Source organism: Ixodes scapularis, unplaced genomic scaffold, assembly GCF_016920785.2.
Source record: "Ixodes scapularis isolate PalLabHiFi unplaced genomic scaffold, ASM1692078v2 PGA_scaffold1__304_contigs__length_218370807, whole genome shotgun sequence".
Classification (NCBI taxonomy): domain Eukaryota; kingdom Metazoa; phylum Arthropoda; class Arachnida; order Ixodida; family Ixodidae; genus Ixodes; species Ixodes scapularis.
This window is the reverse complement of record NW_024609846.1, coordinates 134,889,353-134,913,663: the sequence shown is the minus strand read 5'-3', so window position 1 is coordinate 134,913,663 and position 24,311 is coordinate 134,889,353. Positions and strand designations below refer to the sequence as shown.

General features: G+C 46.7%; 1 protein-coding gene across 1 annotated transcript; it reads right to left on the bottom strand.

The window, feature by feature from the left end:
- Nucleotides 1-9,212: 9,212 nt before the first annotated feature.
- On the bottom strand, nt 9,213-24,031 carry LOC120847525. The gene is made up of 7 exons (XM_040219330.3): nt 23,709-24,031; nt 21,197-21,270; nt 19,742-19,822; nt 16,169-16,610; nt 15,071-15,159; nt 12,542-12,725; nt 9,213-11,158 (listed from the first exon to the last, which is right to left on the bottom strand). Exons 1-7 carry the CDS (start codon nt 23,935-23,937, stop codon nt 11,052-11,054), a joined length of 1,206 nt encoding a protein of 401 aa, XP_040075264.1. The 5' UTR covers nt 23,938-24,031; the 3' UTR covers nt 9,213-11,051.
- Between the last annotated feature and the right edge of the window lie 280 nt (nt 24,032-24,311).

The window sequence follows — 24,311 nt, the reverse complement described above, 5'->3', positions numbered from 1 at the left end:
ATGCACCCGTATATTGAAACCAATTCAACACCCATTCCAGCATTGATTCCGCGAAAAAAGTTCTCCAGGCCTCAACAATCACTCCTACACAGGTTGCGAGCCGACTGCGCTTCAGCCAACAAGAGACTTCACCTCATCAAGCGCATTAAGTCTCCCAACTGCACCACATGCAACATCATCGAAGACAGAAACCATATTATTTGGGATTGTCAGTCGCTAGGGACAGAGCGAACCACACTAACGCAAACACTGAAGGCTCTCCATGTTTCGCCGGGGGATTCCAACGCTCTCCTCTTCCCATCAGGATCCCGGACGAGAAGAACAAATATACTGAAAGCCCTCACTGACTTTTTAGAAAAGACAAACCTGTCATACAGACTGTGAACTAGCATACAACATGCCTTCATCCTATGGTCGCCGATGGGTCCAAGCGGCGGGTGCTTCGTTCCGTCGTCCTAATCGTGGCGGGAGCGCTCGTGCCCCGGCGCTTCGGCTTCTCGAAGTCAGCGCCCAGCAGGGGAGCGCGTGCTCCGGCTGCGTTTGGGGCGGCGGTGGGAGGCGACCTGTCCTTCCATCGCATCAGCGGCTATACCCTTCATTTCTGTAAATACGCCCATCCCCATTGTCACTTCCTACCCTGTCCTCTTTTTCTCCCGATCCCCGCAAGACGACGAACCAGACCCCTCCATGGGTGGCTAACAATGCGTCTTGCATCCCTCTTTCTCTTTTATTTATTCTTTAAATTTATAATAAAAGCAATATTTACACTTCACTGTTGAATGAGCAGCGAGACCGGTGAGTTGACTGTCTTTCTGAGTTGCATCTAAAGACGCTATTCATTATGTTTAAACACTTGTGCCGTGTGCGCCAGCGAATCCACTGTTCAGTATGGTTCACTTTGAGGCACATAAGGTTGTTGCGGTGTAAAGAGTAAGATCTGATTTTTGGTATATATAGACCAATCGAGCTCTTTGACGTCAGATCACTGCGGTGGCGCTGCTGTCGGCACTGCGCATGCGCAGCGCCTCGCTTCTCCCGGATCTGGTTCCTCCACGCGCGCTGTGGGGCAAACGAGGGCTTGTTTTGTAAACACTGTGTTGGTGTATACGGTAAATGAAATTAGCACGAATACTGCCTCAAAGCACTCAAAGGTAATGTCAAAGTAATTTCATCACTTCTGGAGAGTAATTGTAATGTAATGACATTACATTTAGTCTGCGGTCATTTATAATGTAATTTAATTACATTTTTGCAGTTTTCGGGAAAGTAATTAGTAATGTAATTTTATTAATTTTTGATAGTAATTTTGCCATCTCTGGGTCCTAGAGGTCGTCCTAGACGTCGTCCTCGACTTCTTGGAGATCGCCCTAGAGGTTGTCCTAGACCTCGTCTTTAATGCCCTCTAGGTCATCGTCCTCGATGTCGTCTTAGGCGTCGCACTTGAGGTCGTCCTAGACGAATGCTATCGCAATTCATAGACAACCAACAATAGTGGTTTCTGCAGCAATTTCTTATTTCCTGGCTCGCTCGTTGGCTCGCTTCAATGCGGCGCGCTCTTGTCTGACCGAAACGGCGATAGACGTCGTTCCGGCAGCCGTGATTCCACAATCTTCGCACATCGCTCTGGACAGCGGCCGAGCAGCCGAACTCGCGTCCCCTGCGGCATGGGCAGTTCACGCGACTCGACGAAGCGTTAACGCCTCGTCGAGTCGCGCTTGAGAGTCGCGCGACTCGACGCGACCCTTCCTCTCATATCTTGTGCCGCCCACCCACGTAGTTCTACAGTCTAAAAAAAGCCTGTGCGTCTTTTTTCCCCCGCACAACACTCGGAGAGCCAATCACCGCAACTTACGGAGGCAGCTCACCGAATGACGATGCCGAAACATATGTTTAGACCAAGAAACGCAGTCTTATACCCGTGCCACATGGGCAACCCGAATGTCATTTACAACGAATGACATTTGAGCGGACGTCCAATCAGCGCGCGACACTCCGGGCGCAGCGCATTCCACGCGTGACAGATTGCGAGCTGATTCGCCGATCACACAAATGTTTGTAAATGGCATTCGAGTTGCCCGTGTGGCACGGGTATTAGTTGTGACATTAATCAATGCAGACGTGACGTTTTGCATTGCTTAATTTCAGAACTCGGGCTGCGTTTTTTTCCAGCGAAGCTATTTATGGCTAGTGATCCGTGGATTTTTTGTATCCGTGACCAAAAACCCTACGCTCGCACCGCCGCACACGCCGCACGCGCACGACTTCCCCGTATAAATTAATCGAAGTGTATAACAAAAATGAAGCGTTGACGAACGCGCGTGCAAGATGCCATTTGCTTTAGGCTTTTGCTTAAGAACAGTTACTGTTGCAGACGCCAGCACGTGCGGCGCGGGGAACACCATTCCCCGCCTTCTTCTTGATGCTTGGATGATTTAGCTGTAGGTCTATTTCACTTCTCTCGTCGTAATGGGGAGGCCGCGTATAATCCGAACTCCCGAAGGTCAACGCTCGTTCGAAGAGCAACGGCAGGAACGGCAACGAGAATGTCTGCGGCGGCGGCGGCGACGGCGGCGGGCGGCCGACACCACCGATGAAGACGGCGTGCACCAAACGCCAAGCGCATGTGGCAATTTACACAAGGCGACGAGCGTCGCGGGGCAGAGAACCCGTCAAATAAAGCTCAGTGCGAATCCTTTCGTCACGATGACCACTTATCGAGACAATAAATGTGTTCGTATACCTTTGTTCAAAATTTCGTCACGTCCGTGTCGTGTGCTAAGCAGCTTCGCTGGTCATTCACATTCACAAAGTGGGATAGCTCATGCCATTTTGTTTGGTCTAAATATATTTTTCTTTCCGTCATTCGCTGAGCTGCCTCCGTAAGTTGCGCTGATTGATTCTACGAGTGTTGTGCGGGAAAAATAGACACAAGGGCTTTTTTTGAAGTACACCTATGCACGGAGTAATTCTTTTTCGCGGAGTTTTGTGTGACACTTGGCAGAAAATAACTGGTTATTTGCACACGTTATCTCCAGCTTTTGCAATCTTTTTTTTTTTTGTATCTATGGCGGTGCAATTCACTGTTCGAATCGCTGCTTCGATCACAGCACCGCGCTGGACTCTGGCGCAGCACAGTGGACGCCGAACATGGTTCTACACCGGCGCGCGTTGGGTTCGCCGACGCCGAAGTATAGACATCCCCGGTCCATTGGTAACGCCGATAGCGTTCGGAGACCAAGGGGCTTTAGCGACCAGGCCTACGAGGCGACGATGCGTGCACGTTCTCGACGCGGCCGCCTCGAGCCAAACTCACAACCCATTCTCTTCGCTCCAACCCTCAAACCACTGAATTATTCCGATTGTGTCACGGAGCAAAATATTTTTCGCTACGTTTTGTAAGTTCAGTGCTCTTAGAAACTCCCACATTTTTACGAATTTGCGGAAAGACATTTTCACTCCATGTTCGTATACGTTCGATGAGGTACGTTTCAGCGCAAATTTCAAAGCAGCGAAACAAACATTGGAGTGCCCCTTAACGGTAAGAAGTGAGAACATGATCCCTTCATCTTCTCCATCGTCCTTCGATCTAGCCATCTTGACGAGTAGATAGCTCAAGCAGATGATGAGCTTTAGGACAAAGTAAACCACCTGGGCGACACTGAAACGACGTACCGGCTTACCAAGTCCCGGTCGATTGCTTCAAATCCGGGCTGTGGTTTCCGCGTTCTCACTTAGGCTAATTGCGGCGCAATCGCCGTGTTGCGCAGATTTAGATTGCATGTTAATGATCACCGTGCGCTCTAAGTTAATCCTCGATGCGTTGCTGAGGCGCGCCAGGCTCGTTGGTTCGTCTCGTAAGCCCCTTGAAAATTTTAAGGGATTCTGGCGAGCAGCGGCATTCACCCGAGTGAATTCGTTTGAGGAGAGATGCATGCGAGGAGCGCGGCGCCTTGAGAAAGGCTAGGTTTGTCTTCAGAGAGACACTAAAGTCCTCCTACAAACATATTTCTTTGTTCCTTTCTTTTAGGTGCCGTTATTGGACACGTATGTTAAATGTTATCAACCCCCCCCCCCCCCCCCCCCTTTCAACTTAAAGAAATTGTCATGTTACTTTACGAGTCTTATTTCAAGTTTTTCGGCGTGCTTCCATTTGATGCTTCTATTTCTGGACGACGTTCCCAAAGAGAAGCACGTTTCGGAATAGACATTTTGCCGCATTACCCGAGCATCAAAGAGAACACTGGGAACGTAGTTTACTTGCAATGCGCGTGCTGACTTCTTCAGCTCTTACGGTTCGAAAGCAAAAAATCTAGAACAAACGGCACTTCGCACGCGCCTTCCATGCGCGCTTTATTGGGGTTATTTACTTCGAATCTTTTGCATCGGGAAGCCGAGCACGTGCAACGCGTGTACCTACGTTCCCAACATTCTCTTTGATGCTTGGGTAATTTAGCGAAAGGTCTATTGCTGCTCACGCAAAACCAGTCTCACAGTCTTAAAAAAACGCATTTTCTGAGAACACGGATACACGTAAAACGGATACGCAGCTCAGAATACGATAACAGCGTGCGAGTGAAATCTCGCGCTCATTGTCCTGCGAACTTCGCATTGTTTTGGTCTCACCGTATTCCGGGCTTCGTCATGGGAGAATTTTAGCAGATAGTTTTCGGTACCTCCGACACCGTCACCCGATAACCGTACGATGCGCGCGCAAAGGTGGCGGCGGAGTATCGGGCATTCTTTTCGGAGGTATCGGAACGATTCTATAAACCTCTGTCTGTGACTGACGTGTGTCCGTGTTCTGTAGGAACGTGAACTCGCAGGCCTTTCTTAGAAGGCATATCTGTTTTATTAGGTGCTTGAATTGGACAGTTGTTCAAACACTTAGCAAAAAAGCATCCTTTTTTTTTAAAGTTTAGCGTCCCTTTAATCGAGAAAGTTAGATTGACATGTTCTTGTTCTGACGAATGAGGTCATTGTCGACAAAGGTCAGGCTTTGTTTCCTCTCGTGAAATAGCCTGATCGAGGGAATGGCAGCAACTTTGAAATGGGTCTTGTTAACCGGTGATTGCATTAAATGCCGCGAATAACAGCGGCGGTACTCATGGCGCCGCGTAAATATTGCGCTAGAATTAAGCTGACGCTTTAGGCTTTCGCGTTCTTTGATAACAGGCTCTGGTGTAGAGAATGAAAGTTTCTTTAAACTTGGCCTCGATGCTCGCGGCCATGCGCTCCTATAGATAAAAATACCGGGACAACAAATAAGGGAAAATATTGACATTACTCTTTTCTCTCTCTCGTTCTCTCGCTCTTGACTCTGAGCCGTCTAGGCTCTAATTAAAAGTAGGCTCGTTCAAAAACAATTGAAAACTGTTTTTCTTTCTTCCTTTTTAATTTTTTTACGGATATTTTGTTTTAGCGTCGGGTTCTGTGCCTTGAACGATTTGAAGTTTAGAACATCTGAAAAGACTCATTATTTTTCCCTTTTAATGAGCTTCCGGTGTGCCTCTGTTTGATTTTTTTATTTTCCCCAAGTCCAGCTGCGCTTCCTGATGAGATGCACCCAATCATACTTCTTCGCTGGGCCCATGTGGTTATTTCATAAATCTCTGTGCGTTTACTGGCTTTCTCAATGTCCGTCTTTTTTCTTCTTTTTTTCTGGTATTCACTTTAGAAACACATATGGAGCGACTATACTGTATTTCTCAAAGCACTCAGGTATAGCCAGTCGCAGCAGTGTGCGGAAAGAGCTTCAGCACTGAGCATTAAGTCGCGGTCATCACCGCTAATATATCATGGTGCCTGAAGTCACTGTCATGCATGTGGCATGCATGAGGCAGCAGATTCAGCGCCGTCGCCGACGGGTTATCGGGTTGTGCGACTGTTATATTTTTGTTACCCGTGGTGTGCGCTGATTGGCGCGTCGAGGAAAGGCGACGTGACGACGGAAGGAAGAATCGACGAGACAGGCAGTTCTGGGCCGGAGCTGGTTCAAGCAACACTTGGAGCTCGAATAAAGCGCTTCCCCCCCCCCCCCCCAAAGGCTGGCTCCCTGCCTTTCCGGGTCCCACGGCGCCCAAACCACAAGCCGTTACTGTCACTATAGTCTGTTTCCCCTTGTGTTGTACCGCAAGAAAGGCTACAAGCGCGAGCTCCTTGCTCTAGGACACATCTCGGCGGCACATGCTCTCGTGCTACAAGGGCAGCTGCCAACGCTATGAGCTCGCGCTTCTAGCCTTCGCTGCGGTACAACATAAGGTGAAACGGAGTATAGGCTCGATCTAGAATGGACCATAAAAATCGACGCCTGCACGAGACAATCTAAACTTTTCATCAAAGATCTATTTCACGGGTCCGTTTTTAGGGGCATACGGACATGGCTAGCCCCTAAGGAGCTTCTCCTTAGGGGCTAGCCATGTCCGTATGTCCGGCCGGCGTCGGGTGCACGTGCTCCTGCTCGTGAGCTCACGCTCTCACGTGCTCACGAGCACGTGAGCACATGCTCCTGTGCTCGTGTAGGGCAAAAAAAAAAAACTCGTCTTCACGTGGTGAATGATGTTGATTGGGGCGAAGCTCTGGTGGTGCTTGTCTGCGTAGACGGTGAGCCGCAGCATGCCGAGCCTTTCGTTCGTTTTCATCCATGTCAGAAAGATAATCTGTGGTATGGAACGTGGTTATATACGCATTTCAGCATTTGACCCATAGAGTTATTATAATGTACGCTAGAGGTTCAACTGGCGCTAGAGTCAACGCGACTTCCGTGACGCAAATTGAACCAGACAGCAACCAGGAGGGCTATGTTGCGCTTTTTGCACTCCCAGGAGACTAGGGAGAGGGAAGTGACGTCAACAACGCAGCAAATGCAGATTGGATGTTGAGTTTGTTTTCTTCTGTCAACATCCAATCTGCATTTGCTCTTGTCGTTGACGTCACTTCCCTCTTCCAAGTCTCCTGGGAGTGCAAAAAGCGCAACATAGCCCCCCAGTCTTCTTTTGCGGTGCTCCCGTGCATTCTTATGAATACACGAAATGAACGCTTACGCGAACGCGAACGAAATGAACGCTTACGCAGCTCTTGCATCTAATTCCTGCTTCACGTCGCGCTAACGTCTACATTGTATAGGTCTCGAATCGTCTGCTTAGGAGCATCTTCAATTTCTTTCTTCATCAGTAAACAGAAGGCCGCCATTAGTATAGCGCATATGCAATTTTTCAGATGATGATAGTGATCAAAGTGGCCAGACTGAATTCCGGAGAGGGTCTATTCTCTGCAATGCCGAATGAAGGCCCGTTCACACTGTACCATTTCTTTCGTTAAATTACGTTTCGAACTCTTACGAAAACTTGCGTTACGGCCGCTTACGATATGCGCGTTCGCACTGTACCCTGCCGTCGTCAGACGGTGTTATTTCACTTTAAATATTTAGATATACAAAACGAAAATAAAATGACGGTTTTATGTTATTTTAAGCGTAGTATTTCTTATTGTTATTTTTCCTTTTTCTTCATCATATTTAAGACTTAAATTCTCAGCGTATATTCTTTCTCTAATGTTTCGTTTCGCAATGAGAAGAAGATGGTTAGAGAAAGAAGAAACACAAACCTGAGTTGCTAATCAGTGCTGTACACGTTTTTCTTTTTTTTTCTGTGCCTGTCTTTTAGTGTGGAAATCTTGTGCGCCGTCGCCAGCGCCTCCGGCGTCGACCGTCGCCGGCGTCGACAGAATCTTTGAGTCGGTCGCCATTTTGGAGAGCAGCGCCGGGCTCCCGAGCGTAGCGCGCATGCCCAGGAGCTTCGCTTTCGCGAGTCCCGATTTGTTGAACGTAAGCGGTCGTAAGAATTCTGAAGAAAAGTTGAGCCAAGCCCAACTCCTCGCATTGCGTTACGACTCGCGTTGCGTCGCTGGTTGCCATGGTCACGGGCGGTCGTAAGTTGTCGTAAGAGTTCGTAACGTAGCTTAACAAAAGAAATGGCACAGTGTGAACGGGCCTTTAGAGCGCAGCTCTTGAGGAGTAGAAGAGAATACAGATGGGAGGGCCACGTGTGACGTCAGACGTGACGTCATGTGAGACGTCACGAGGGTAAACCTTTCCCGCTAAATTTGGCGAGAAATATTTCCGCTAAATTTAGCGCAAACCGTTTTCCGCTAAGATTAGTGGGAAAAGTTTTCCGCCAAATTTAGTTGGGAAATTGTTTCCGCTAAATTTGGCGGAGACATTTTCCGCTAAATTTAGCGAGAAAATTTTTTCGCTAAGTTTAGCTCGAAAATTTTTCGCGTGTGTAATGTGTAATGCGCCGAGAAACTGACAGAGAAGAGGATACGAGAGTGCACGGGAACGTGAGAACGCCGAGCTCTCTTTTGAATGATTAGTGGGTACAGCTAAAGCTACAGCTGCCTTTGCCTCCAGTGCACTCGTCGAACGCTTTCGAACGCGGAACGCCGGCGTTTGGCTCTCCCATTTGAACGCGTTTGACGAGTGCAGTGGAGACAAAGCCTGCATTTGCCTCCACTGCACTCATCGAGCACCTTCGAATGGGAGAGCCAACCCCCGGACGCCGGCGTTCTGCGTTCGAAAGGCTCGTCAAACGCGTAAAGACTCGTTCAGGCAGTTGCGTCGACTGCGTTGCGCTGCGTTGCGTCGTGCACCACAGCGCGTCCCCTTTGGCTCGTCGTAAGCGTCACCATAGTAACAGCCCTTAGCGAAAAACCGGGGCTCTTAAAGTATACTTTATTTGTACTTCCAAAAGTATGCTTGTTGCTCTAAATTGGCCGGTTTTTAGTAAGCTTTTAACATACTTTCAAGTAACATTTCCCCATACTATTAAGACACTTGAAGTCTGCTTCAAGATTCGGTTGGCTTCTACTTTAATGGCACTTTTAGGATACTTCTAGCCATCATTTTAGTATGCTTTCAAGCGGACTATTAGTATACTTTCAAGCGGGTTAATAGTAAACTTTCAAGCGGCCTTTAGGATGCTTTAATGCAGCCTATTAGTATGCTATTAAGCAGCATTTTAGGCTCCTTGAAGTAAGCCTCCCAGGTATATTCTGGGGTACCAGTAGGGCTTTTAAAGCATTTCAATAATTTATTCATGACTAATTATATATCAGGGTCTTCATAAAATATAATTTGAAATTCCAGTTCCCTGTAACTAAAAAAATTCATATGTTACAGAGAATGACATGGAATAAGGGCACAAATTAAATACAGATTAACTGCAGTAGGAACTTTTATTAAAATAAAAACAATCAAATAAAATCATTACAAATGCACATTTTCCAATAAAGCCCAATCAGCCAGTTGCCAAAAAAAAATAGGCAGAGTCACAGGTGACTGGTTTTAGACGTTCGCCAGTCGCCCAGAGCATGTGAGTTATGTTCCTTTGAGGTGGAGGTCCAGTTATATTTTCATACCTCTGCACCACCTTGGGGATTAACCTTCCCTCTAATGTCACACTGTCTTTTATAACTCAAAGATAAAACATGTTTTTCAAGAGATAAATATTGCACTTGTGTAAAAAAAAAACACTTCAAATAGTTACAAATATCACACAAAGCATAAAAATATCACAAGGGTTTAAAAGATCAGACTTGTTTACACGTTTTTCAATAGATAAATATTGCACTTGTATAAAAAAAAAAAAAAAAACACTTCAAATAGTTAAAATATCACACAAATCATAAAAATATCAGACTTGTTTGAAAACAGCATTAAAGGGCAACTCCGCTCAATTCCAAGGATTTCGGGATAATGAGTGATTTCACATTAAAAAGCCCTTGTAAAAGGCACTACTTCATCTGCTCCGCGAAAAAAAGAGGTACATTTTTAAATCTAATATTAAACACGAGCAGAAATCGAAACTGAAACTTTGGCTCCCTCCAGCAACACTGTCTTCGAGCCGCCAAGAATATGGCTATCACGAGGTATGAGATGTCACGTGATCCTCTACGCAATAACGGGAGGGATTGGGTCAGCAGTGTGCCAGGCGCAAGTGTCGTCTGCACCGCACTCTTCACCATGTTTTGGTGTCTAAGACATTCGACGACGTCTGCATAACTGCGGCATAAGTCTGCGCACATGGTGTCCGGTCTGTGGACGAAACTCCGAGGGACAATAATCACAAACGGTGAGACGACAACGGCGGTTGTGATGCGGGAGACATCAGGAGGTAACGGTGGGGAGGCCTGGCAGCTCCCAAGAAGTATGCTGCGCAGGTGCACGGAGAAGAAACGTTACTGACATCACCTGTTGTGCTTGCCCGGAGAAGTAAAAACAAGCAAAATGGTGATGATGCTTAGCTCAATGTTTGCTATGCCCACGCAGTAGCCTTGACTGCACTGTTGGTTGCGCCTCAATTTGCCGGCTCGATTCAGCAGATTTCGGCAATATGGCAAGTTGCAATGTTTGCCGGACCGTTTAAGAAACATTTACATAGAACTTTATCGCAATATTTGACGTGTGGTCCCCTTCCTAAATGATACTGAAGAGGACTGCATCATTTTTTTCAAAAACAAAAATGAAGAGGAGTTGCCCTTTATATTTTATATTTTTATGATACTTGGAAAATAACTACAGAGGTGTCGTTTTGCAGGCATTTTTCTAATATTGGTGGGTAAATTGCAACCAAACTTGATTGACCTATTAATTGAAATTTCAGAAACGGGCTCCATAGAGCAAAGCCTGTAGCCGTGACAATGCGAGCGGAAAAATGGTAACCCAAGCTTTAATATTAAAGGAGAAATCTTGGAAGCAGTAAGCAATTTCTAAATTTCCAATTTTCTGATCACATAAGCTAGTTATGTCAATAACGTGTTGCTGTAATTTACCCACCGATATTAGAAACATAGCTGCAAAACAACAGCTCTGTAGCTATTTCTTAAGTACCCCTAAAAAAATAAAACCTAAAAAGCCAACATTAAAGCTTGCGTCGTGGGGCCGCTGCCTTAAACATGGAAAATTCTAAAATAATTTAAAAGCTTCTAAAATCATTATAAACTAAAATCTCTGAACTTGTGAAAATAAATAAATGAAAGAAAGCTAATCTTGTTTGTTAATTTATATTCTTCTTTCGCAAGTATGAGGTGTTACTGCACTTCCTCCTCAGGTACTCTTTGACAGTCTTTGATGATTCACCCGGAAATTTGGCAATCACGTGATCTGAAAAGAAAAAGAAACACAAAATTCAGGAACTATAACTATACAACAGTGTCATCTTATATCCAGTTTTAGATTCACTGAGTAATGTATTTTCCAGACTATAAGCTTCACCTCCTATATTGAAACATCTTCACGAAAAAGTTGGCATAAAGTCGCGCTTGTATCCGAGATCGCAGCGGCACGTCGCAGCGACGCTCCTTCGCCGCGTGTGGGGCCACCACAGCATTGTTGCGAGCGGCGGCGCATAAAGTTGCCATGTGACGTACTGGAACGTGGCGAGTTACAGCAAAGCGCTTTCGGTGCATGTAGGAGCCACCACAGCGTCGTTCTAAGCAGCAGCGTGTAAAGTTGCCGTGCGGCACACTGGAAGGAGACGCATGTGGGAGCCACCACAGCACCGTTGTGAGCAGCAGCAAGTAAAGTTGCCGTGTGGCATATGTGGGAGCCAATACAGCGTCGTTGCGAGCGGCAGTGTGTCAAGTTGCCGTGTGGCACATGTGGGAGCCACCACAGCGTTGTTGCAAGTGGTGTCTCTAAAGTTGTCATGTGGCGCACTGGAACACGGCACGGCGCATTGCAGCGACGCTCCTTCGACGCGTGGGAGCCACCAGAGCGTTTGTAGTATGGCGCACTGAAACGCGGCGCGTCGCAGCGACCCTCTTTCGGCCAAGTGGCAGCCACCAACGCATTATTGCGAGCAATGACGCATAAAGTTGTCTTACGGTGCACTGAAATGCGGAAAGGCACCACAGCATCGCTGCGGCGGCACGCAAAGTCACTGGAACACACCACAACATTGCTGCAAGCTTTTTCGCGCTGTCGGTCACGGCAGGTTGGCACGGCACCGATACAATTAAAGAACATAAAGGCAAATGCAGCTGTTGCCGTATTTGGCTTTGTGTTTTCACGATAGATGAAGGCCCAACAGATAATGGAACAGACTGGTGCCAGGTGGCCTTCAAACTGTTCCATTATCTATCATGCCTTTCGCACTCCTTGGCGGGCGATGGAGGACTTGCTGCAGCCACGAGAAGTTTTCATGAAAACGTTTCTAAACAAGTCGCGCCATCGTACAAGACCGGAATTTGGAACAAAATGCGACTTATACACCGGAAAATATGGTATCCTTATTTTTTGTGTCCACATAATTTTACCATACGTGAGAACCAATGATCAGTTCGATGCAGAGAGTGATATTTAGCTGCTGCAGAATTCCGAACATAGCATTTCGGTCAATTTGTGAAGTATTAAGACTGCAAAAATTCAACCTGTTATGATATTTCATTAGAAAGTCAGATTTGATGTAGCCGAGACATTTTTTTTTAAACATTGTCATTAATTTTGTATGATAATTCAGGGTCTTCTTTACAGCAATTCACTGACCTATCAGGTCCTGAACCGGCTCTTTAGGCAGGGATGATTTTGTCACAGAGCCGGAAAGGCAGCACTCTGCCAGAGCGTCGCTCCCGAACACCATCACAGCCAGGTCCTGTGTGTACAGGGATGCCGGCTTTCCGTCGAGCCGCTTCATCTGGACGTCGGTCACCACGATATCACCGAAGTGTACCTGAAATATAAGAATAGAAATAGAACCAAGTATAGTGGCCACATCCAAATGAATCCTTTTAGATTAAAGTCCATGCATGCATGCGCAGCCTTGACATGCTGGTGGTAAGTAAGTGCATCATGAACAGAGCCAGACCGCGACGTAAAATATTCCAAACAGCCACGCAAGTGTGCCCTCAAGATTACACGCACACTGGCTGTAACACACCTCTAAAGCATGGTCAACTGCAGCTTCATCTTTCAGCTAACCCCTCAATGCACAAGAACTTGCACCCCTAGAGACACTCAAGGAAGTCCACTAGGGGTGCAAATCACAACCATATGCATCATGCAACTAGTTGCCTGGCAATGTTTTTTTTCATTGGCTATTTAGGTACTATAGGGAAAAATGAAATGCAAACAGAGGAGTGCGTGGCTCGCGGTACAGGCTGCACTGCCTGGAAGTGAGCCGAGGGGCGAGGCCTACTCCTATGTGTTTACTTCATTCGCTCAACGCTCCCCAAGCTTCGGCAGTGTGCACCTCTTGGTGTGCTGAAAGCTATCACCGCCATCTTTGGTCGCTCGGTGCGTGCGGCGCGAGGAAGTTCGCTGCTAGTAGCAGCTAAAGCACTCGCTCAGCCAACGCGCGCTTCAGCTGCTACTCTTCCCCTCTCGCTCCTTCAGCACTCTCCCAGTGATGTGATTGGCCTAAGCCATTTTGAAGAACCTTTTGGAGCAGCCAAAACAGTGTTTTGGAGCAGCAAAAGTGGCCTTTGGAGCAGCCAAAACAGTGTTTTGGAGCAGTGAAAGTAGCTTTTGGAGCAGCCAAAACAGTGTTTCGGTGCAAAAAAAAAAAGTGGCTTTTGGAGCAGATATTTTTAGAAATATAAATATTTGTTTTAAGTGCTGGACAAACGAAAGGCACTTTGTGTTGTGTTCTGATGTGACGAGCTGTGATGGAACACGATGCTTCTGTTTTTACTGCCGAGACATCCCACAAGTATACAGTGCTGTAGGCGCTGCCGAGCAATTCCAAAAAAAAAAAAACAACAACCTAGCCATCGTTTTACTGGCTCCTGACGTGCCAGATTTTTATAAAAATTAAGTAACCGTTAAACAATGAATTGCAAGCGTCCCAGCTGGTGCATCTGTCGTGCAATCATGTTCGCATGCACGTGAGGGCAACTTCAGCAGGCTTGCAATTCCACGTGCTTCGTCGCGCCAGTGGAGACAACGGATGTTCAATCAAAACCGAAACCATGCCACTCCGCTCCGTCGCCAACTGGTTCCCAAAATAGTATGCAAAATGCAATTGTCCAGCACACGACAATAAACAGTCCAGCGGCACGTGCTTGCCAGGCCGGCATGCGAGGTACAGGCCAAACACACAGAAAAAAAGAACCTGAGCGCACCGATATATCACATCGCGAGCCAGGGTCAAAAAGTTCTTGAAACGCCGTGTGCAACGACTGAACTCGTGACAAACAAGCGCTGTGCGGGTTCAGCGTGCAGACATTGCCTTCTTTGCTTTAGCTCACTTCTCTTCATCAACCTTCTTTCGCGGCAGATTTTTCACGTACTGGGGTCCCTCTCGAAAGAAAGCCCATCGAGAGAAACCTAGGTAGTCAATACTTCGCAGCAGCTTAGAGTTAAATAGGAATTTTTGTAGCAGTGTATGATTTAAACAAGAACAGGAATCTCGATGCGCTTCAGTTTAGCAAGCCCCATATCTGCAGCGATGTGGAGACGGCAACACGCGACGTCGCGTGACCACGGCGACTGTGGTCGTGCGAGCGCTTCAACTCACAAAGTAACCCTCGCCGCGCAAAAACGTGGTTTTGATGGTTTTCTTTCAAAGCATGGCGACAGGTCCGGCTCCCAGCACACTGACGTCGGACCGTCCGCAAATGCCTGCGTCTATCGTTGAATATTTTTTTTTAAAAGACACGAGAGACTAAATCCTTGAGACGACGAAAGCGCAAAATGCAAGACGGCGGAAAAAACCATGCAAGACCGGATAGACGATTGATGCAAGGTACGGTAAGTCGGGAGGCCGCTTGCGCCATCTGGCTCACGCATGCTCGATTACGGTTCTCAGTTTAGTTTTGGTTTTGAAAGGCAACCAAAATTGGTCCTTTGGCGCAAGCTTGGCACAATTACCCATATCTTGGCAAAATGTAGCAGGATGTAGCAGGGTTAGCCCTTTGGCGCAGTCTGGCGCAATTGGCGCAGCAATCACCATCACTCCTCTCCTCCCTTTCCTTCACTTTTCTCCTCTCCAGCACCTTCGTTACCGCACCCACTGGCCAGACTCTTCCAATATACGGCTCCGTTCAAACATATAGTAAACAGAGAATGTCTACATACCGTGTTCTCCATCACATTCCCGGGCACTCCTGGAAGCATGGGGCCCGCTGCTTCACGATGCTGAAGGCTTGCAAGAATCTGTGGCACATCTGCGAAAAAGAAGTGTCCACCATAAAATTAAAACTGTCGTCCTCTAATCTCGCACAGAAATCATAATTCTGTTATAGTACTTCAATGTTTTCGATGCCGATGCCAACTGTCAACTCAACAGCTAGGCTAGAGGGTGAGAGAACCTCAACCATCCCATAATAATAGAGCGCTTACCGGCAACGACCCAGCAGACAACGCTGCGTTGTCTGCCATCAAAGAGGCGGCTTGCAATTGACTGACAAGCGCCTTTCATCAGCCCACCGTCGCCTCGGCCAGGTTATGCACTGCCCTTCTTCAGCGCAAAGTTTTACTCAGGAAGAGGCGTCTCCCTATCTTAAATCACATTTTTGGAAGGGAAATAAGCGCCACATCACCGTAAGTTTTGGATTTTTAGGATGCTTAGAGCCTGTAGAAGGATTTAGCACCGAGAACAGACAATTTCGGAAACATCCTTAGTGCATCTTTAAGAACCGTCGAAACCAGCAGGCTTACAATACACGTTTGCAAATCTGATCTCAGGTCACCACCATCTTGTTCATTGGGGTGCGCTTGGGTGCAGTCGTAATCTGATTACGACGCCTTAGAAAGGCTTCCGTAATCTGATTACGACGACTTAGAAAGGCTTCGTAAACGGATTATGACGCACTTGCGCAGGCCGTAACCGAGCAAGGCGGCGGCACCCTGAAACCGGGCTTGCAAACGTGTGTAGATTTCGAAGTTCTTGAAAACATGCTGGAAGAAAATCTTGAACCTGATGTGGAGTTGGAAATATATAATCACAGGACAAACACTCTGAATGAAAGCAAACAATGTTAAAGTATGTTTCAAAGCTGATTAAGATCAAACCTTCTAGAAACTATTTCGAGTCTCTCTCCCATTGCAGTATAAACAGGTTATGCTCCTAGTCCACGTGGTAATCAAAACAAGAGTGAATATTTTACTCTAGCTTAGGCATAAAAAATGGGATATGATCAAGAAGTTTCCAGAAATTTGGGAATTCAGTCATACCTCTCAAAGCAGGAAGGAGATCGTCCAGCACAAAAGTCATCTGTGCTCTACCTTGGAGCACTTTGGTCTCGGCCTCCTCTGCCCTGGCCTCGGCCTCCTCTGCCCTGGCCTCGGCCTGCTCCAGCCTGGCCTCGGCCTGCTCCAGCCTGGCCTCGGCCTGCTCCAGTCTCGCCTCAATCTCCTCCGTCCTGGCCTCAGCTAGCTCCAGTTTGGTTGAGATTTCCTTTTCCCTGGCCTCAGACTGCTCTGCCTTAGCCTCGGCGAGTACAGCCCTCGCCTCGGCCTGAGCCCTGGCCTCGGTCACTGCAGCCATGGCATCTGCATAGGAGACCCTTGCCCCACTCTCTTCGGCCCTGGCCAGGGCAGGTACCGCGAGAGGCTCTTGAACTTGTGGCGGCAAGTCGGTCGGCTCCTCCAGGCCACCAGGAGATGCGTGCAAGAGCTATAGACAACAAATGATATGCGCATGTGATGGCATATTATCAGATTTGAACAACTAAGTATGATAAAAGAAGCCCTAAGCAACGGAGGCTGGATTCATGAAACAATGTTACGACGAATCTGGAGAAAAATTCATATTCGTGAGACAAAATTATTGTAAGTTTTACATAGCTCGCAACAAAGTCCTGCGACAGCCCCCGAGGTGTCCTACAAACTTCTTAGGATCAACACGACCACACGTCACTTACGTACAGGGATTAAGTACAGGTTGTCACGAAAGAAAATTTACACGGTCTTTTTTAAAGCAAAAAAAAAACTAGGCATCGCCGAACGCTCATTTTCCGCCCAAAGGTAGTGCTTGAGGTCACAACCAAATGCCAAAGTTTCAGCCCAATCCGATAAATTAATCAAAAGTTATGTGATTTTCCGAAACTTTCAATGGAGAAATGGCGGCCGACGGAGCTTTCGAATACATGGGGCTCTATGGCACCAGAAACCGAAAACAGGCAAACATGGGCTCCATTTTCCCATTAAAATTTTCAGAAAATCACCTATAACTTTTGATTAAGTTATTGAATCGGGCTGAAACTTTGGCATCTGGTTGTGACCTCTAGCGTTACCTTTGGGCGGGCGGAGAATGAGCGTTCGGCGATGCCTAGTTTGTTTTGCGGTGTAAAAAGCCCTGTAAATCTTTTTTGTGACACTCTGTAGTTTAGGGAGCGAGCAGGGGGCATTTTTCTGCACACAGTTCGTGTGAATCTCAACTTCAAGCTGCAAAAGAGAAAGAATGCAAAACTATTGGTGCAGCACGCAGCCGACGATTCCATTGAGCTTACCTAAAGCTTAGTGAGGCACGTCATGATGATTCAATGGAAGGGAACACGGAAACAACTCTTTGGTGAACCCTTCAGGTATGAATAGTGTGACCTCAATTTGGTGATTAGCAGTGTACCCTCGTCTCAGAATAGACCATTTTTTAAATCCCGTCAAGCGCCCCCGCCCGCACTCAAGCAATCATACGACCAGGGTGCTTGGGGATTTAGAAAATCGCCTATTTTCATTATCATAGTGGAGGATGACTGGCAGGCCAGGAAATGCGTTTTTGAAAATAGACGCAGTTTCTCGTTGCAAAGTGGTCTTGCGGATGGGATATGCTGTAGCAGGGGTGGAACTCATGAAATGTACATGGGAGCAGCCACGGGAGCAGCTGAAACAGCTGTTTTGGAGCAGGTTGGAAGCAGCTAAAACTACATCTTGGAGCAGGCTAGGAGCAGCTCAGATCAGTTTTCATTTCACCTCAGCTTGTGTCTTTGACGAGCACGGGAGCAATTTCAATTGTGCTTTGCAGCACAGATGAACATGAGTGGTTAGGGATTTATGTAAATGGGATAACAGTGTAACAGATGCGAAAACTTGAAACTTTCATGTTTCTGGAGGCAGTGTCCTTGATTATTTCTGAGCGGCTTTCAGCCGTTCAAAATGGAAACCAGCACTGCTTATCGCACAGCCCACACGTGCTCGACTTAGTAATTATATGTGCGAACTACTAGACGTGCATATGCAACGGACGTCCAGTTGCGCGGAGGAACAGGGCAACGAATTTCGCGTTGGTCCTATTGTGCAGCTCAATATCGAAGCAGCAGACTACAATTAAGGGAGTTATCGTATTCGAAGCGATAAGCAGGAGCAAGATTAAAATCTCGTGAGAGGTGCTGACCGTCAAAGTTTCGGATCGGACAGCGTTTCAGCTCTATCAAATCACGACTTATCTTGCGGAAATGCGGTTCCAACTTCCCAGGTGGTGGAGCGCTTAGAATCCGACCCCCGAGTTTTTCTCGCGCGCTTTCGACTCGGGATACAGAGGGAGAATAAACAGAACAAAGGATTGAAAGGCCGAGCAAGCTAAACGTGCTCATTGTTGCCAATCGAGTCGATGAAAACCGAAACCAAGACTAAGTAAAATTTTTTTTTTGGCGCACGTTTTGCGATTTGGTGCATAATGGCGCGAGGTATTGGCTGTGGCGCAGTTTCCACTACATGGCGCAGGATGGCGCAGACAAATGCGCCTGGCGCAAAATGGCGCAAATGGCGCAGCCGTTCCACCCCTGTGTAGGTGCTTTTTATTCAGATGTAATAGAGGTAGAAATATCAACACGGAGCGAGCATATTTCTTGGGAGCCATGGCTGGTACGCGATATTGGATCACCAATTTATGTGACTCCCTTTTTATGTTGTCCATCCCCTCTCAGATCCTTAAGACCAAGAAAAAAAATGTGACAATTTGTTCACTTATGCACCGCTTTGCAAGCGAGGCATGCAGGCTGCCCCTTGAGCATATATAAAAGTTTTGTAGGCTTCATAACCAAGAGTTACCTCGTCCTCGGTGAAGCTCAGCATTCAAGAGCATTTGCCCTGCGGCGGTATTAGCACTTTACTAAGCACGGTCAGGTCAACACACAAGTGTTGCAAGAGAAGCAAGCCATAACCTCCTGCCCTTGTTTCTTGCTGTAGTTGAAATGCACGTGCTCCAACACGGTGAGCTTTCCAAACGGCTATTGGAATTGCCAAGAACGCCGTCACCACAGTAACAGTCGCCTCTTGCAACGACTTGCAAGACACTGCAAGCTGTAGTTTTTCCGCAAGAGATTGTCGTTTTCCTCCTCTTATTTAAGAAAGCATTTGTGAATACAGATTTCTCTTTTCTTACTACGTCATAACCTATGAACTTCTTAGCCAAGTTGTCGTAGCAGCATAAGAAGCTATTAGCAAATCTGGCCTGTGCTTTTCAGAAGTGACCTCTGGTAAGCACACAAAGCTCTGCTGCTGCTGCACTCAGACTACTTCTTGTGCTGAGGAAAAGAACAGCATATGGCATTTACTTTACAGGTTACTAAACTAGTAAACCTACACTTTCCAGCCACCCGTCCAGTCTGAACAGCTCGAAGTTGGCTTAAATTAAATAATAATTAGTACACTTTAGACAGCACACAAGACTAACAATTACATATTAAGAGGAGAGCTCTGAAATACAAAAATATCTGTAACCAAACACCAAATGGCAACATCATGTGACTACTGATATGCAACTCTCAATAAATCTAACATCTTCACAACAAAAGTTTGCATACATACCTTCTGTTCCCTCAGGTCATCCCTAAGCTGTTTGACAAGCCTGTCTTCCATGTTATCTTTTTTTTTGTGGACTTGCCTTTTCTGTGATGAAAAATTGTAAAATTAGGAAAATAAGGTCTTTCAAAATTTTAAAGTTCTTTCAAAATTTTAAAACCAAATTATAGTTCCAACTTCCTCCTACATTGTGCTATCGGCGTAAAAGTTTACAAACCGTGGAAAGAAACAAAAAGAAATTATTTACTACACTGCCTTAAAGTCTGGGCTTGCCTCTTCAGTGAAGACGATTCCTTGAGGGATGATGAATCACCCACACCTGTGAAGTACGTCCAAACTAGAGGACAACGCCACAAATAAATTTCTTAGTTTCTTCCCGCGGTTCGTAAACTTTTGCAGCCGATAGTACATTACATAATCTTCAATTAATGCAGATTTCCACTTAATAGGTTACTTTGTTACTACCAGCACAGTTTAAGTATGGCACCTAACGCATCTCCAAATTATGCGTATACTGCATCCTCATTTCTGGTCTTCCGATTTCCGCCATGTGATATCACGTTGGTGGCAATCCTAGCGGTGGCACAACAGTGGGGGTGGAGACAACAGATGCTTGTTATGCTCTATCTCACTCTGCAGACAGCCAATGAACAGCAGCTTATGCAGCCACGGGCTGTGATGCAGCGATTATAGCCACCCTATATGGCAGCTAGCTACCAGAGTAATGGCACTCTTTTTTGTATGCCACCTCCCGCCACAATTGGTCAGTATGTCATTATGGAGACGACCCAAGCTGACTCAGTTTCCATAGCAACGGGCTGCACTGAGGATCGCCAAACGCGCTTGGACAGGATTCAGACACCGTCTGCTACTCCTGCCCCCGACGATACTCAAGTGGGAGGCCTTTCCGACACATGAGATTTGGGGTTGACTTTATCCTAGAGCTTCTTCTGTGTAAGTTAAATAATCTGTGCCTACATCAACATCACTCGTCCGTATTCCAAACTTAAATCAGGATGCTCAAACGAAGAGTGATCAAACGGTCGCTAGAGGCGCTGGCAACCTCCCACGGCCAAAATGGAGATCTCCGCTGCCGCTTTAGGTGTTGTGTCTAGCACTTTTGGCCTAATGTTGCTTCTCTGGCAGCTAAAGCTTTTAGCTGCCATATAAAGTGGCTCTAGCCGCAATGACAGCGACGCTTGCGTTTGCCCACTTTTTCCAACAGCAGTTGGAACTACAACCAACCACCAGGGTCACCACAGATGACAACATGACATGGCAGCCCCTATGAGGTAATTTGTTGCCACTGTGGTACCGCACTCAATGCATGGGCGGTATAGGATGCTAAACACACCAGTCGGAGATGCATTCCAGGCACCGCAGTGTAGGGAAGTTGCACTGATGCACTGCCAAAGTGATGCTGCAAAGTTTCCAACTGCTTGTTCCACAAAAGCTGCTTACCTCGTCCTTCTTGGGCACAGCATTCCGCTCGTCCAGCATCTTGTTTAAGAGCTTCTCCAGCTCGGGACGGGAGACTGAAGAGCAACAAAGCATTACATACGAAAATTGAGGTCCTATGTTTCACCTACGTACAAGCACTTTGAGGTGAAACATAAATAACCCTAACACGCATTCAATTTCTGCACCTAAGTGGAAAAGTGTTTGCGTGGAAATAGCGCTTGTGCTAGAAAGGAACGTTTCAACGGAAGTTACGTCCTGTGTAACCTACACGACCTTATTGAATATTACGGTTTACTGCCGGTACATGACATAAACACAAGCATATTGTGAATTATTCCTACGTTACGTCCGATGCAGCATTCCTTAATTGGTTAAAAAAGCGACTCCATCTGTACTTCCAGGTACAGATGCCCATTACATTTTTTTTTCTTCTTTCTCGTGTTTCTTGTGACGGTTTCTGAGAATAACGGACGTTCGAAGCAATTCCTAAGAATGTGACATGAACGTGCTGTTTACAGCAGCAGGGTTTCCTCAGACTTGTTGGCAGCTGGCACAATCTTCACGTACCACTCAAGTTGCCACGCGCACTAAATTTTGCAGTGAATTCTTCCAGAGTGTCTTAAATAACAAGCTGTTTCGAGGGGGCTGCTTGGGTGTGAGAAGGACAATAGACTTGTTAAAATGGAGGTTTGGGCGAGTTGGTTGTTCATAACTGACAAGAAAACAGCGCACCCCCAAAACAAGCACTCTTAAGCTTTCATGCACACAAAAGAAAGAGCCACTTACACAGCGCTGTGTAAGTGGCTCCAGCCAGCAAACCAAGCCCCGCTGAACCCCATGCACTTCCGGAAACAAAGTCCCATAGCACTTCGTTCAGCGAAATTTCGGTGACATTAGTTTTTTCCTGTGTTAAAGAAGTTATGACACGTCAAAGATAAAATATGAGATAACTATACTGCTAGGACTCATATTATGTTCCTATAATCCTGCTAAATTTGTTTTGAAAATGGCGCGATAGTTTTGTGGATAAATCGATTTATATGCAAGCCCCTCGAAGGAGCAGATCCGGGCGGAGCTGAAGGTTGGCTACGTAGCCAGCCTCCAGCGCGGTGTCTCCTTGCACGCACTCACAGACTTGGCTCGCTTGGCTTATCGAGCCTCAGCTTCCTCGTTTACCTTCCATGTTTCGAGCATGGGGTCCGTAATGATTACGTTTACGGCATCGCTCGCCTTGTCGAAGTGTTCGACATTGATCGCAGCAGCGACGAGAGTGATTGCTATCTAGAGATGTTGGAAGCTGTTCATTTTGACTGCGACCCACTGGCGACCAGCTCCAGCGACGACGAGTAAAGGCCCGTTCACACTCTTGCGACCGACTTCGACCGAGAGAGACCAGACCGGTTTTTAAAGCTTTTGCGACTTCTTAGGACCGGATGCGATGCAGTGGAGCTGGTCCTAAGTCGCAAGAGGCTTAAAAACCGGTCTGGTCTCTCTCGGTCTAACTCGGCCGCAAGAGTGTGAACGGGCCTTAACGGATGAACTCGCCGTGGTCACCGTCGTCCGGGAATATCTCACAGGCGCATGCAGGGTGGAAGGTCAACGGGCCGGGGGTGAGAGCAAGAATAGCTTTCGGGTTACCGAGTTGTGTGAGCGGTTTTGATTGTACCGCCAGTACCGCGACGAGGAGAGCTTGAGCAATTATGGGGGCGTCTAGAATGAGAGAGTGTTCATGGTCACCTGGTTTATGGACACCATGGTGTGACTAACTTGGGCAGTGCTGCCTGGTCGCCAGATGAAAATGATAAAAATTCGTAAATTGAATATTGCTATTACCAGAGCTCTAAAAATCGCGTCACTTGGTGTATATACTAAGTAGCCTATGAGCATTCCATTTCAAGAATAATCTATCCGTTTAATTTTCACGCCATAACCCCTTTAATCGTAAAAAAAAAAAAAATGTAAATATCGGCAAATGCGTCGGCAAAATAAAATGTTCAAGAAAAAAAAAAAAGTAAGCACGCACCGGGGATCGAACCCGGGATCGCTTGCTTATGAGACATATCTTACCACTAAGCTACACTCCCTTTTTTTTTTTTTTTTTTTTTTTTTTCTTTATTGACTAAGCTACACTTTTCGAAAAACTCGTTTTGAGAACTCGTTTTATAAGAGATTTTCGGACGGCATTTCAATGCGTGAGTAGAGTACCGTCGGACGGCACTTGAACGCTCTGCAAGAGTGCCGTCGGACGGTACTCTACACACTACGTATTCGGAGCTCCGTCGGACGTAACGCTAGGCACTGCGAATCTCATTTCACAGCTTATCCGATTAAGGTTGAACCCACTAGAGCGAATACGAAGCGAACAACCGCCCTGCGGCACCCGCACCGCGCAGAGCAAACGCTGTCGGGCAAACATCGTCCTTCGTATATTTGCTCCACGAAGTCCAGGCTTTAGCGAAATCATGCTCATTTATCGCGAAGCTCGATCAAATATAAGACGTAAGAAACGTACCTCCGAAACGGACGACCTGAGCGGCGTGGACGCTTGTACCCCCTGTTGAGTTACCAGACTTGTCCTGGTTGGGCCAATTCACTTTAACCCAGTTTTTTTTTTGAGTGGCGTCCTTGTATCGCGGCCACACTTTGGCGTTGTGGCATACAGGATTATAATCCCGTATGAATTTGACAGTTGCAACGCCAAGAGAGCCGTCATCGAAACTATAAAGTGCAAGCGTATCCATCAAGACGTATAAGCACAGCACAGTACAGTACAGAGGTACAGACAAGGCCAACAAGGCGCCAACCACCGAACCAAAAGAACCAAACAAAGGGATTAGAAGTGACTTCGGATTTGGATGTGGATTCTGGACGTTACTTTTAAACCGAAACAAGAGCAAAGGTAAAAATAATGTGTGGAGCAACTGTTTTTTATGCCTGCTGGTAGATGTCTGTTTTGTTTGAACGACTTATATTTGACTTAGGCAAGCACTAACAAATTGGGTGGAAAAACAGCATGGTGTTGATTATAATGCAATTCAATGCAAATTTGCAAGCGAGTGCGCAACCGAAAAAATCCGCCTGGTCCGGGTTAGATACCCGGATCAGGCAGATTTTT